This window comes from Sciurus carolinensis, chromosome 11 (assembly GCF_902686445.1).
Source record: "Sciurus carolinensis chromosome 11, mSciCar1.2, whole genome shotgun sequence".
In the NCBI taxonomy this organism is placed as follows: Eukaryota; Metazoa; Chordata; class Mammalia; order Rodentia; family Sciuridae; genus Sciurus; species Sciurus carolinensis.
The window spans coordinates 32525506-32540938 of record NC_062223.1 but is presented as its reverse complement, the minus strand read 5'-3'; the positions used below and the strand labels follow the sequence as shown (position 1 = coordinate 32540938).

General features: G+C 41.9%; 2 protein-coding genes across 3 annotated transcripts in view; one reads left to right on the top strand and one right to left on the bottom strand.

The window, feature by feature from the left end:
• The window catches only part of Lrp4 (LDL receptor related protein 4), a 47720-nt gene extending 46711 nt beyond the window's left edge, over positions 1-1009 (bottom strand). For both annotated transcript variants that reach the window (XR_007103911.1, XM_047516698.1), the window contains exon 1: positions 816-1009. Coding sequence is in view for 1 of the 2 variants with exons in the window: in XM_047516698.1 (XP_047372654.1) it covers positions 816-867 (52 nt within the window). In the remaining variant the exon portion in view is untranslated. The remainder of the gene's footprint in view (positions 1-815) is intronic.
• Positions 1010-12990: 11981 nt separating this feature from the next.
• Positions 12991-15433, top strand: part of Cstpp1 (centriolar satellite-associated tubulin polyglutamylase complex regulator 1) — a 166641-nt gene continuing 164198 nt past the window's right edge. The window contains exon 1 of the mRNA XM_047518966.1: positions 12991-13130. Coding sequence (XP_047374922.1) covers positions 13085-13130 — 46 coding nt within the window. The 5' untranslated portion in view covers positions 12991-13084. The remainder of the gene's footprint in view (positions 13131-15433) is intronic.

The following is a 15433-nucleotide window of genomic DNA, read 5'->3' as shown; positions in this document are numbered from 1 at the left end:
CTCCCCCGAGACCAAGGCCCCACCGCGCGGGCCGACAGGCTGCCTTCGGAGGTTCTGCAACACTTGCCCCCTGCCCACTGCCCCGGCCAGGACGGATCTGCGGGAGTCTCCCAGCAGTTTCTTCCCAGTGTTCCTCCTCAGCCCCTTTTCCAAACCTCTCCCCCCACCCCTCCCCTGGGGAGGATCCGGGGCAGGAAGCTGATTGGCCGCAGCCAGGAGAGGGAACCCAAAACACCACTAAGGGGAGATGCTGCGAGCAAGCAGTGCCCAAAGACCCTCGGTGGGAGCCAGGTCTGGGGGAATCTTTCCCGAGTAGAGGAATTCCGGGTGCTCAGGTACTCCTACTCCACTGAGGCCTCTCTCCGCAACCCACCCGAGACCCCCAGCCCCTAGAAGGAGAGCTAGTTACAATTTATGGGTTTAGCGACCGTCCTCCCCGCCTCCCTTTCTTTGCACACATTCATTCGCACCAAGGACACAGAGACCCTGGCTTAACCTGAAAGGGAAGCAGCCCCCAGCTCTTTAAAGAGCAGCTAGGAAGACAAGCGAGCGCCTCCGATCTTATCCCACCCGGCCCAGACCAGAGCCCAAGGGAGCTCCTCCACCACTGTCCCCTCTAGCAATTGAGGAGCTGGGGGAGCTCTTGGTCCCATCCCTGGCATGCAATTTCAGGGCCACTGCTTGGAGTGAGCGCGAGGGGTCTCAGGCCCCAGCCTGCGCCCTTCGGCTCCCGGGAGGTGAGTCCTGCAGCTGCCGGACCCAGGGACAAACTTTCCCGGTGGGCCGGTCGGCGCGGGCGCGGCGACGCCGCTTACCGTGTGCACAGAGCAGAGCGCCAACCAGCAGCGCGCCCCACGGCCGCCTCATGGTGCCGCGGCCGCCGCCGGCGCTCCCTGCAGGCCGGGGGTCCCGCCGACTCCGGCGGGACGGCACGGCAGAGGGAGTCAGCGGAGGGTCCCGGGAAAGAAGCGTCCCGGGTCCAACGCGGCCCGCGCGCCCCGCAAGTCGCCCTCGGGTCGCTGCTGCCTCCAGTGCTGCTAGACCGAAGCCGCCCCGCCAGGGGACCGGGAGGGGGTGTCCCGGGCCCTGCCGCCCCGCCCCCCGCGCCGCAGCCCCCGCCACCGCCACCGCGCCTGGTCCCGCCTCCAACGCTGGCCCGGCCCCTTCCCGCCCTCGGCTCCCGCCCCCCGGTCCTCAGACCCCACCCGCGGGTACCTCTTGCACGGGCCCCTCTCCTCCTCAAGCCACCCCCACATTCCTAGACGTCGAGAGAGTCTCTTTCTCTGTCCCCATTACTACTCCTCAGATGTCCCTAACTTAAAAAAAAGAAATTATCCTAGATACAACTCTCAGACTTCGTTCACCCTAGCTGCACGCCAGGGAGGAGCAACCGAGCTGACCCAAGTCGCCTGGACGTGACCCCAGCCCCCTACCCGCCCCAAGTCCAGACTTCATTGATGTCCCAGAATACGCAAGGCTTGCCAATGCATAATCCTCTCGGTCTTTATTGACATCAAACAAGGGTCATCAGGGGGCCCGTCGGACTCTTATCTTAACTAGCATTCTCACTGTCAAAATTCCTTTTCTGAGATTTTCTACTTACACCCCGCCCCTCCCCGGTCTAGGCAGTTTTGTTCTAGGCCTAAATAATTCCGCGACCTCCCCTTTTCATTTACTCATTTCCTGAGGTGGTTGTCTGGGTCCTGTCGCCCCAGCTCAGACGTCCAGATTTGGCCCAGACAGACTTAGTTCCTCCTCGCTGTGTTTGTAAATCAATGTTGTTAGCCTTTTCACCTTCTTTGACTTTCTGATCTTGGCAAGGAAGGGAGGGAGTAAGGAAATAAGTCCTTATTGAGAATTGCACTCCCCTAAGACCTCAGCCTTCTTCCAGCTTCTGTCTGCAGGACCTTCTAGCAATCTTTAACATTTGGGTTGTCACATAAATTGTAAACTCCTCTCAAGTCTTAGCTTTGTGACCCATCCCTCTCCCCAATGCATGTTAGCAAAATGGCTTAATTTTGCCACCTTCAATTTTTCTAGGTTGGATTTCGTTTTGTTATTTTTGCCCAAGTCCCCAACTTTCTTAAGGTCAAGGTATCACTTTTCCCTCCAAGTTGATATGCCAGTGTTTCCAGGCTTTGGATCATCTGTGGATTTAGTTAAATCGCTTTCCTATCACTATAAATAGTGCCAGAAAGGCCCATAAATAGTGCTGAAAGTCATTTGGTGTAGTGCAAAGTGGATATTAGGATATTTCTCAAAATGGGTGGGTTGACATTTCATCCTTGCTCGTTTTCAAATTTTCAAGGTGTTTGCTCCAAATTACCATCTTTGACCAAAGTTAACGTTAACCATACTTTGTGACAGTTACAACAACAAAAGTGATGTTAACTCTTTCTTAGCCAGTACCTTTCCATACTGTTGTGCCTAAAATTTTTATCCAGATGCAATGTGGTTGAACTAGCATCACCATGGTAACTAATACAGTGGGTTTTCTGGGTGTGTAGTTCTTCTTGCTGACTGAAGGCGGCAGTAGAGTCAGGCCAGGTTTGCATGATCTTAGTGATTGGGAAAAAGTGGACCTGTCTATCCTAACATCGGTCACCTTAGCCTAAAATCCAAGGAGAAAAAAGTGAAAATAGAAGCTAATTCCTCAGCCTCCTCTTCCTTTCTGACACAGTTCTTGGTTGGGTTTCAATATATGTTGCTTATAAAGACTTGCTTTTAAACCTGTTGAGAAAGACCTTGTGATTCTGGACACCATATTTTGTTCCAAATAAAAACTAGGAACATGTGCTATACTGAATACATTTGTCCCAAAAAAATCCAGGACAGGCAGTCCCCATACTTTCAATGTCAGGGGATTAAGAATTTATAAACAGTTTCCACTCTGTAGGCAAAGACAGGTTCCTTTCCAGAGGCATGATTTGTGTTGTTTTTCTGGGATTGGAGAGGAAGGAGGAGGCTGTCTGTCCCTGTCTGACTCAGGCAAGAGGGACTGTGTTTTCTGTGTGCATCCCAAGTTCTTCTACATGGTTCAGGACAGTTCTGGTGCATAGTGCCATCCTTGGCTGCTGTGAATCACTGGGAATATCAATGGGTAGAAAGTAACTTTGTGCAAAGTCCCTGCCTGGGTCACCCCCTAGAGTGAGTTAAGTCTTGGCTGTCAGAAACTGCTCTTGTGCCAGGAGGACTAAGCCATATTTATTTTTACCAGGCCTCTCAGACTTTCTTGTTTGGAGTGAGAGATCCTGAAAAGCATGCCAGAATAGGCTGTTTGTCTCCCTTTTATTGTCCTCTGGGACATGCCCCTAGAAAAGTTGTAGGGGACTGCCAATTCCCGAGGGGTCTCAGAAGCATTGGTTTCCTCAGAAACACCACCCCTTTCCTTCATCCTTCTAGGACAGTCCAGGGAGCTGAATTTCCAAGATCAGAATATTTCCCTGAATTAGACCATCACTAATGGCCCTTTCAAAGGAAACACAGAGAGCACTATGGAAATAGATAGAATTGGGCATGATTTTGACCTAACTAGGTTGATAGAATTCTCTTGTAACCCAGGCATCAATCAACAGCTGGAATTTCCAAATGTAATCTTCTAAAAAAAAAAAAAAAGACCTGAAGTTTCCTATTTTAAAACAGTGCTTCTCAACAAGGAGTCATTTTTTCAGGCCTGGAGCAATACTTGAAGACATTTTTTGAGAGTAGGTACTACTGGAATCTGGTGGGTAAAGGCCCAGGATGCTGCTAAACATTCTATAATGAGCAGGACATCCCCCCACATTCAAATAACTACCCAGCCCAAAATATTAATAGTGATGAGATTAAGAAACTCTGAAGGATTAAGACCATGAGTCTGCAAAGAATTGCTCCATCATCTCTCGGAACTCACTTTCTTGTTGAAGGTAATGCAAATGCAGGGGAGGAGTACTTAAAACTTTCCAAGAGAAAACAGACAACCGAGGGAGTCCTTCACCTCTCTGGTATAGGGAGGCATATTTTCAGTATTCATTCACTTGGTAAGTCGTTCATTAAAGGTATTTTGCACCAGGCGTTCTGGAGGAAGTGATGAGCAGATTTATTGGATCCCTGGAACCTAAAATCTAATGGTTGCATGGGACTGCAAATATTCAGAGCGATTAAAAGAATGATCCCACAAACAAATTTAAAATTACAAATAATAGAAACATTGAAAGAAAAGTACAGGGTTCTATGAAAAGAGAGACAATTTAGATTGGGGGATTTGATTTGAGGAAGCCCTGTCAGAGGTGATTCTTAAAGTGAGTTTGACTCATCAGGGAAGCTGGAGATATGACTCAGTGATAGAGCGTTTGCCCAGCATGCTTGAAGAAAAAAAGTCCATTGCTAAGAGTGGATGGGGAGGGTCTTCCAGGCAGAAGGAACAGTATGTGCAGAGGCCCTGAAGGACTTATGGAAAATATCACTAACTTTTAGCAATGGGTGTGCCTTTGCCTAGGTTCTGGGGGCTTCTACTAGAGACTGGAAACGATGACATCCTCAGGAAATAGTCTCTTTTGCAAACACTTCATACCACCATTTCTAGTGCCAGCATTTTTCATGTTTCAACTCAGCAGTGGTACCGAGGTCAAGATCTGGGGCACGTAGGTGATTCTGTTCCCTGGTCTAAATTGGGGCACACCCTGAAAGGTGGGGCTTTCTAGTATATTTTTATCTCCTGAAAGCTTGATATTTACACATCTGGCACAGATAAATAGAGCTTTTGCAGCAAATAGCTCATTTATCTTGCTTATTGTAGCAACAAAGATAAATTGAGAATGGTGGATAAACAAATGGTTAATAAATACTGATTTAATAATAAATATATGTAATAACCAATACTAACTGTGAATCAAGCATCCATGTGAATGACTTCTTTTTCCACACTTTGTAATTTGTTCTATACACAGTCATCAGAGTGACTTCTTTAAAAATACAAGGCTTAAAACCTTCCAATGAAGAGCAGCCAGTGGTAACATTTGGGCATCATTTCTGGCTACAGGGACTCTATTCCTAATTCTCTTACCCCCCACAATGCTATGAATTATCCAATCTCTTGGAATAAGTTTATTTTGCTATTTAACTAGTAGAGTGGACTGTCATTTGCAACCAAGAACACTGCCAGTTAGCTATACTCAAGAACACCACTGCATCAGAGCCCAGAAATTTGCACTCAGTGAATATGTGTAGGGTAAGTGGATGTTCATAAGAATGATCACCAAAAGAAAGAAAAAGAGTTTAATATGTTCAGAAAATTGGGGATTAATATTCATGGTGCATTATTAAAATTTTCCATTTCAGAAAATGTTTAATGTAAAAATTCATGAAAGAAAAGAATAAACATTCTTCCAGATTAAAAAAAAAAAAACCTTCCAATGACTTCCTGTTATACTTAGAATACAAATATTTACTTCTTGCCTGACCTTTAAGGTCCTTTGTGATCTGAACGTGGTCTCCTTTCACTCATTTGCTCTAGCCGTGCTGTTTTTCTTTCAGCTCTGCAGCATGCTATCATTTCTGTCTTACGGCTTGTGCATGCCATTTCCTCTACCTAGAATGCTGTTTCTCTAGATCCTTCCTCTGGTCAGTCTGAGCTCAACATCGCAACCTCAGAGAAGTCTCACCTTATCACCCTGAATGTGTCTTGTCCTCAATGCCTTTACTTTATTTGATTTTCTCTATAATATTTGTCATTTGAAATCATCTTGTTTGTTGTTACATGTTTGTTCTCTACCTCCCAACCACTAGATAATGAATTCCAGTGGAGTGCGAATTCTTATTTATTTTAGCCTCTAGTACCTTAAAATTGTGCCTGCCACTTTACTCAATAAACTTTTGTTAAATCAGTAGGAACCAGGGGCTGGGGTTTTGGCTCAGTGGTGGAGTGCTTGCCTAGCATGTGTGAGGCACTGGGTTCAATCCTCAGCACCACATAGAATTAAATGAATAAAATAAAGGTCTACCAACATCTAAAAAATATTTTAAAAAAATCAGTAAAAACAGAGTGCTAGGGTTGGAGAAATGCAAGAAGTAGTAAGGTATGGTCCCTAGCTCTAAGAAGCCGTGACTCTGCTGGAGAAGACTTGTAAAGCGATGATAGTATGATAGCAGTATGTATAAAGGACAGTGGAAACAGAGAAGAGAGGACCTGTGAGTTTGAGGTAGCTGGGTCTTGAGGGTGGAAAACATTTCACTATGTGAAGAAAGGAGAAAAGGGAAGAGGAGACATATTCCAGATAAATGGAATGCTACAAGCAAAGACCCGATGTCTCAAAAGTGGCTACCAAGTTCAAAGAAGGACCACTAGTTTTACGTGTCTAGAAGAACATAGAGTGGCTGGGGAAAGCTGAAGGGGGAGCTCTTAATAGCCAACTATTGCTGAACATGGTTTCTTTCTTTTTAAAATAGTTTCTTCTTTTTTTAAATAAATTTATTTATTTATATTTTTATGTGGTGCTGAGGATCAAACCCAGTGCCTCACACGTGCTAGGCAAGCACTCCACCACTGAGTCACAACCTCAGCCCTCTTTTTTTTCTTTTCTTTTCTTTTTGGTAGCAGGGATTTAACCCAGGGGCACTTAACCACTGAGCCACATGCCCAACCCTTTTTATTGTTTATTTTGAGACAGGGTCTGGCTAAATTGCTGAGGCTGGCTTTGAACCTGAGGTCCTCCTGCCTCAGTCTCCCAAGCTGCTGGAACTACTTTGTGCATCAGCATGCCCAGTGCTGAAAATGGTGTCTGAATTAAATGTCCTTATTTACTTCTATATCTATTTATTCAATTTACAACTCAGTAAAAGGGAGGGATTGTATTATTCTTACTTTTTAAATTCCTCTGTTTTTCTGTACCTCTGACTGTAAACAATTGGGATAATACTTTCTCAAGGAGAGAGAGGGACTCAGTAGTAGGTTAACAACTGGTTTTCTTTAACCAATGTTTAAGTTTTTATTCAGCTAAGAAAAGTTTAATAAGTTAATTTAAATATTCCTAAGAAAATATCCCCCACGGACCAAAAGAACTGCAAAGTATGAACAGAGCCTATATCCTATCAATTCTAGGCTTACACCTCTGAAGAGGTCCCTAATGGGTATGTTATGGGAAGTACAGTTGCTCTCCAGTGTCCCCCTCAAAACCACAGGAGTATAACATACTTGATCCTGACTTCTTTCAGGAACTGTATAGTCCCTGGACATAATGAACCCGATTCTGAAGCTGCGTGAATTTTTTGACAAGTCCCCTAAATTTACTACAGTCAATACATAGTTTTCAAAAATATTGTCTTACATTTATCAATTTCAAGTTTAAATTATTCATTTTCATCCTGACTCTCAATAAATATCTATTCTGTCTTTCTGGGCAGGAGGAAGTTTATGACAGCAAATAAAACAAGTTCCCTGGCTGGGGACGGTGGTGAACACCTGTAATCCCAGTGGCTCAGGAGACTGAAGCAGGAAGATCTCAAGATCAAAGCCAGCCTCAGCAAAAGCAAGGTGCTAATCGACTCAGTGAGACCCTGTCTCTGAATAAAATACAAAATAGGGCTGGGGATGTGGCTTAGTGGTTGAGAGTCCCTGAGTTCACTCCCTAGTACCCCCACAAAACAAACAAACAAAAAACCCGGAAACCAAAAACAACAAAAATACATGTGCCATAGTCTTAACTTACAGTCCATGAGAATAGACACTATGGTAAATGAATAAATATATAATAAAATAAACACTAAAATACAGTACACATCAGGTGGTAACTGATTCCTTGGGACTTTGGATAAGCCTTCATGAGTTACTTGATATTTGGTGGTAAGTGTGGGCATTTTTTAAATAAGATGGTCTGTCATACACAGTATTGAGATGTAGGAATGATATGCCATTGCTTTCTGATTTTTTAAAAATATTTTTGGAGCTGGGGTTGTGGCTCAGTGGCAGAGCACTTGCCTAGCATGTGGGAGGCACTGGGTTTAATTCTCAGCACCACATATAAATAAATGAATAAAATAAAAATCCATCAACATCTAAAAAAATTATTTTTTAATTTTTTTTTAGTTATAGACAAACACAATACCTTTATTTATTTTTTTAATGTGGTGTTGAGGGTTGAACCCAGTGCCTCACATATGCAAGGCAAGCGCTCCACCATTATACTACAATCCCAGCCCTCTGATTGTTTTTTTTAATTATCATTTTATTTATGTATTTATTTATTTAACGTGGTGCTGGGGATCAAACCCAGTGTCTCACGCATACTAGGCAAACACTCTACCACTGAGCCACAACCCCAACCCTCTCTGATTTTTTTAAAGAATATTTTTTAGTTATATGATGCATTTATTTTATTTATTCATTCTTACATGGTGCTGGAAATCGAACCTAGTGCTAGGTGAGCACATTAGCATAGAGCCACAACCCTGGCCCTCTGATCTTTTTTATTTTTATTTTTAAATTTTTTTTTACTTTTGCAGTGCTGGGGATGGAACCCAGGGCCTTGTGCTTGCAAGGCAAGCACTCTACCAACTGAGCTTTCTCCCCATCCCCCGTGATTGGCTTTTGATGTTTGCATTTTCTTTCTTTCTGGGTCTGGCTAAGTTGCCTAGGGCTTTGCTAAATTGCTGAGGCTGGCTTTGAACTCTCAATCCTCCTGCCTCAGCCTCTTGAGCCCCTGGGATTATAGGAGTGAGCTTTCATACCTGGTGATGCCTTACATTTTTATTTATTTATTTTTGAGACGGGGTCTCACGTAGGTTAGATTAGATTGTGTAGGCTGGTCTTGGAACTCCTGGGTTTACGGGATCCTCCTGTCTCAGTCTCCAGTGTAGCTGTAGCATATGCCTTGTGTCCTTGACCTTTTTGTTTGTAATTAATTTGTTTTATGAATTGGTTGCTATGAGGCAACTATAAGTCCAATGGATTGGATGGCCTTTGTTTTTCTAGACTTTTAATCTAGATGGAAGCAAATTAACTTAACAGTCATTTATTGTATACCTGTCCTCTGCCTAATACTGTGCATGGTCACATTTAAAGATGATTAAACATAGCTTCTGCCCTCAAGAAACTCACAATCTAGTTGGAGAATTCAAAGAATATATATATATTTTGTACTAGGAATTGAACCCACAAACATTTAACCACTGAACCACAGTCCCACCCCCAGCCCTTTTTATTTTTTATTTAGAGACAGGGTTTTGTTAAGTTGCTTAGGCCCTTGCTAAGTTGCCGAGGCTGGCTTTGAACTGGCAATCCTCCTGTCTCAGCCTCCCAAGCTGCTGGGATTACAGGTGTGCACCACTGCATCCGGCTCAAAGAATAATTTTTAAAAAGACATAAATACTTATCAAGGTGTGTATTCTAGGATAGGGGAAGACAATTAATTTTTGTGGACTCTTAAGAATCAGAAAACTGCCGGGCGCAGTGGTGCATGCCTGTGATCCCAGAGGCTCAGGAGACTGAGACAGGACTAGCCTCAGCAACTTGGTGAGGCACAAAGCAACTCGATGAGACCTGTCTCTAAATTAACTATAAACAGGGCTGGGGTTGTGACTTAGAGGTTAAGCACCCCCTAGGTTCAATTTCTGGTACAAAAAAATAAATAAATAAAAATAAAAAACAAGCAGACAATATTCTACCTTTTCAAATTATGTGAAAGTGTAATTCCCAATTTTTTGCAGCCTTTGAAAACAAGAAGATACAAGTCTGTAATTGCCTTTATACTCCAGTTCAATTTAAGTCATGTCCCCTTAACCACTTTCTTAGAACGCATTAGTTACTCTTAACTGCCCAAGAGTTTGTGAATATTTCTTTTTATTTGCAAATGTTCCCTAAGCTTGGTCTGTTGTTTGTGGCAGTTCAAAATAACTTTTCTGTAGATAGCATTTTTAATTTGAACGTGTTAATCCCAGACAATGACATCACACATAGTTTCTATTTTGCTCTGTGGAAGATAAGTCTTTTAAGAGCCTCATAACTCAGCATGAATTTCATGACCTGCATTTCTTAGTAGCTACTTTGCCTTTAGCATCTTTTCTGCTTGATGAGTTGATAAAAGCGTGTCCTAGTTTCTTTAACCTGTTTTGTAACAATAATTCAGTCTGCATTTATTCTTTCCTTATTGCTTCCTTGAGGTTTAAAATCTATTTAGTATATTCATGATTATTTTTTGTAGTCTTTAATTCCAGGGAGGATTTTCTTCTCTGTCAATCTCTAATAGATCCTCTGTAACACCTAAATGTCTATTAATATTCTCTTTATAAAATCAGGACTTAGAATCTGATAACGACATATCAACAAATCCACTATCTTGTGGGTTTCCCCCCATTGTTCTGAGTATGATGCTTCCATTCTTTATGCTGCAGTGCTTGCCTTTAACATCTCATGATCCATTTTCGATCAATTTCATATCACTTGCTTCTTTCCTGGATTGTGGCACTGTTTTCTGACTTACATCAGCTTTGGTGACTATTGTTTTTGTAAATATTTTTAGAAATATGATAATTTAGGAACCTGAAAAGTGATTTAACCTGAAGGCTGACTTTTTTTTATTTCATTAATATTCAACAATATCACAAAAATATACATGATTTGAAGAACTCATATACATGTCCATTCTTCTTAAGACTGATGTGTATATTTCACTGAAAAAATGTCCTCTACAGCTGATGCAGTGCCAAAATAGATTATTATGTAATCTGTAACCAAAGAGAAATCTGAAATTATGGCTTCTTCTGGAAATAACAAATACTATCTGGAAAATCATCACATCTGCTTAAAAATATTTTAAAGATTTTCGTGCCACTCATGTATTGTTTGTTTCAGGTTGTAATACATGCCTATTACAGAAAAATTTAAGAATATAGAAAAACATAAAGAAGAGAAATGCAGTCAGTAATTCTGCCACCAGGAAAACCACCTGTTATTTTTATGAAACCCCAAATTTTGTCGAAGCCTTAATCTAGCAACCTCTTTCCCTTTTCTAAGTCCTCCTCCTCAATAGACTGTTCAGAATACTCAAAGTGGAAGACTGACTTTAAATACAAGGGTCTTTAGGATTTTTATGGAAGGGATAGAACTGTAGGAAAAACCTACAAATTGGTCCAGAGATGACATCTTGTTCTTATTTAGCTTTCTTTGAGTCATTAACAGTCGGGCGCCACTGGTGCTGAAACTTATCATTATTATAACCGCAAATGGGTTAATGCCCAAACAAAGCTATATTCTTGGGGCTGGTTCCCAGCTCTACCACACAGACCCCAGTAGCAGCACCCTCCACGTCTCAAGATAATGCTCCACAAATAAGAGTATGTCAGCTGTTCAGCCTAGACTTGAAATTCTCTTCTTTTATCTGGGAGTTCTCTTCTTCTAACAGGAAGTTGCCAGCAGGACAGAGCAAAAGGAAAAAAATAAATAAATAAATATCAAGCCAACAAACCCTAAAAAAGAGACTGTGTGGTTTAGTGGTCAGACCACTAGCCTGGATGTTGGGATTGCTGAGATCCTGTTCCAGCTCTCCCACTAACTGGATGGATGATACTAGACAAGTCACTTTTGTGACTCATGCCTCAGTTTCCCTGCTTAGAAAGGGAGAAGTGCCTTATGTTGTTTTCATGAAGTCATATGAAATTATAAGCAAATGCCTTCAGGCTGTTTGGGAATAAAGTAAAAATGTCATCCTTAATAATTACTATCCTATTATTTTATTAATATTACAGTAATAAGTCACAGGTATGAAACTTATGAAATTCCCATACCCTCAAGTTGCTTGTGGGGGAGGTGTGGACCCAGGCAGGGAGAAGGCAAATTTTTTTTAAAAATCAGATTTGCAGAACTTTTCATCAAATACCAAATTAGTAAATTCATTACCTCACAATACTAAACACTGCTCCTAGTTTGGCTTTGTCCCTTTTTCCTTACCACATTCAAACTCAGAGTGACTCACAGGAGACTAGAATTGAGACACATATACAATTTTAAGGGAAAGGGAGAATTAGGAGGTTTGAGGCTCCTTGCTGGAGGAGGCTAAGAATAGGACACTCAGAATACAAAGAGAAGAACCTTCTCTTTTCCTTCTCCTCCCAGTGTAGGTGGTCTATTGGTTTCACAATCCTTTTGATGGCATAATTTTTGTTTTCTTTCTCTCTTTTTCACGAAACCTCACCTTGTTGGAGGGGGAGGACATTTACTAAAAAAGTAAGGACAGAGTGGCTTTTTCTGCTAGATTTGAATTGTGACAATTGCTACAGATCTCTGACCTGTTATTAGGAGTGGAAAGGAGCAGAAAGAGAAATATCTGGGAACTTGAAAACCAATGAATATTCTCTTCTCTTAAAGGAGAAGTAAGCAATTGGGCATATGAAGAAAAAATCCAACACATTCTCCCTTTCTGCACCCTTTATCTCAAGAAGTTAAGTGTCTTGGTAGAAAAAAAAGGAAAGATGCTTAGGAAAAGCATGGAATAATCAGGGATGGGAGTAGAAGGAGGAACTAAATAAAAGAGGAATGTGAAAGGAAATGGCAATTGATTTACTGAGTACCTAATGAGCACCTTTTGTGTCTAGTACCGTTGCAGGCTAAAAGACACATCCCTAACTTCAATAAGCAGCCAAAATATAATATGCACGTGAAAACATTTTGTAGCAATTTAAGACACTAAATGCTAAGGAGAGAAAAACAGGTAATGAGACTGTTTATGGGAGTCCATGAGTGGGAATTATTGTGAGTTAGGGTAACAGTAGTATAAACGGGAATAGTAATGAAATTCAGAAATTGCGGATATGGACGACTGACAGTAATTCTTCGACATCAGGAAATATGAAAGATTCAAAGGATTCTCCACCTCGGATTCTTCTAAAACCAAGTCCGCAAGTAGCAAGTCCAGCGAAACCTTGGCCTCCGCGAAGAGACTGCTTGCGGAACCTGCGTGGCGGACTCTGCGTTGGGATCCGGAGACTATTGGTGTTACACCCCCTCCGCCTCCCATCTCGCTCCCCGCCACGGGTGCCATGGCAACCGAGGGAGATTGCAACCTGGGTTCCGGAAGCCGGAGAGCTGGAGCTTGGAAGCTACCCGGGTCAAAGGATGCTGAGTCCCGAGCGCCTAGCCCTACCCGACTACGAGTATCTGGGTAGGCGCTTCCTTCAACTTCGGGAAGGAAAGTGATGAAGAGTTAGGCCAGGGTGTGGGGAGGAGGCGGGGTCTGAGTGGGAACTCGTCCGGGTGGGATGGGAAGGGGCTGAGAGACTGGGGTTCCTGGGCCTGAGCGTGCAATGTAAGGCCTACCGGGGAGGAAAAATAGCTTCTGGGGAGTAAAGAATGAACTGTACGGGCTGGATTGTGTTCAAAGAGGGACATGTTGGCGTTCAGAATTTGGGGCCCTGGTGGGGTATTATTGATCCGCTGCTAGTGGACTGAGTAACCTTGGAACCTGAAGTGCCCAGTCAGTCATTCCGTGAATAATCATAACTCTAAGACACTTAAAATATGTCTTAGAGTTATTTGTATCAGTGGAGAGCTTCCTTGTTTTTTTTTTATCGTTACAGTGGCAGCCAACAATTTTAACTTTTCTTTTACATTAGGCATTATGCTCAGTATTTTACGTGTAGTATTCTTTGAATCTTTCCAACAGCCCTAGGGGAAATTACTGTGTTTTCTTCCATTTTGCAGATAGTGAAATTAAGGCTGAAGAGGTAACTTGCACAAATGAGACCATACAGCTAGAAACGGTAGTACTAGGATCAGAACCTGATTTGCCTATTCCAGAACTTGACTCTCCACTTAACTCTTGAGCTAAGGCTGTAGTTGCAGTACCGTGCTTTATCATGTTTATCATAAAGCATTTACTGCCTGAAACCACCACACACTCTCGTACATACATATATATGCACAGACATGCATTTTTCAAATTCATAGGCTTAAGTTTTAGAAGAGCTTTAAACTTCCAGAAAACTGAGTAGATAGTAGAGTTTCTTTTTACCCCCTCCCCCACTCAGTTTCTCTTATTACTAACATCTTGCATTAGCGTAGTACATTTGTTACAGTTGATAAACTGATATTGATACATTATTATTAACAAAAGCCTATAGTTTATGTTGGGCTTCATTCTTTCTGTTGTAAGTTCCTTGGGTTTTGACAAATTCATAATGTCATGTATTCACCATTAAAGTATCAAACAGAATAGTTTTGTTGCCCTAAAAATCCTCTGTGCTTCACATGTTCATCCATCTCCCTGTCCCATCCCTTGGCAACCTCTGATCTTCTTACTATCTCTAAAGTTTTGCCTTTTCCAGAATATTATATTTTGGAGTTCTGCAGCATGTAAACTCTTCAGATGGGCTTCTTTCTCTTACCAACAGACATTTAAAGGTTTTGTGTGTTTGTTTGTTTGTTTGCCGTGACTCAACAGCTCATTTCTTTGTGTTGCTGAAAAATATTTCATTGTTTGCATGTATCATGCATATTTATTAATGAAAAACAATTCTGGTTAAAATTTTTGAATTGGTAATATGGAAACTTGATTTTAAAAAAATCACAGCCAGTTGCTGTGGCACACACCTGTAACCCCAGTTAATCAGGAGACTCAGGCAGGAGGAGCTTAAGTTCAAGGCCAACCTTGGTAACTTATTGAGACCCTGTCTCAGGATAAAAAAATAGGACCAGGGTTGTAGCTCAATGGTACAGTGCTCCTGGGTTTAACCCCTAGTACCCATCCCAGTGTATATAGTAAAGAGTCTCCTCCAGCCCCTTTCCTCCAGTCTACCATGTTCTCAGTCATTCTCAGACACCCTGACCCCTAAGGTAACACTATTATTGGTTTCCTGTGTATCCCTCTAGCTTTCTAGAGTTTATTATGTACATCAGGGAGCATATAGTGCCTACACTTAAAATATGTCTTAGAGTTATTTGTATCAGTGGAGAGCTTCCTTGTTTTTTTTTTTATTTAAAAAATTTCTTTAGTTATAGATGGACACAATACCTTTATTTATTTTTATGTGGTGCTGAGGATTGAACCCAGACCCTCAAACATACTAGGCAAGTGCTCTACCATTGAGCTACAACCCCAGCCCCTTCCTTGTTTTTTTAAAATTTATTTTTAGTTACACAGCATTTAAATAATTTATTTAACCAATTCCTCATTGGTAGATAATGAATTTGTTTTTATCTTTTGCCATTACTAAAAATGCCTCAGTGAATAACCTGCAATTTTGTTTCTTTGTAAGTATGTCTACCAGAATAAAAAAAGTGGAGTCGGTATGGCAAGTGCAATACATTTGAAATATTTATATTGCCAATTTGCCTCCTTCAGGGGTTTTACCATTTCCTACTGCCACCAACAATGTAAGACAATGCCTGCTTCCCCACAATCTTGCCAGTGAAACAGATAAAACTTTGGGATTTATTTTCAATCTGTTAAGTGACATATTCAGGGTA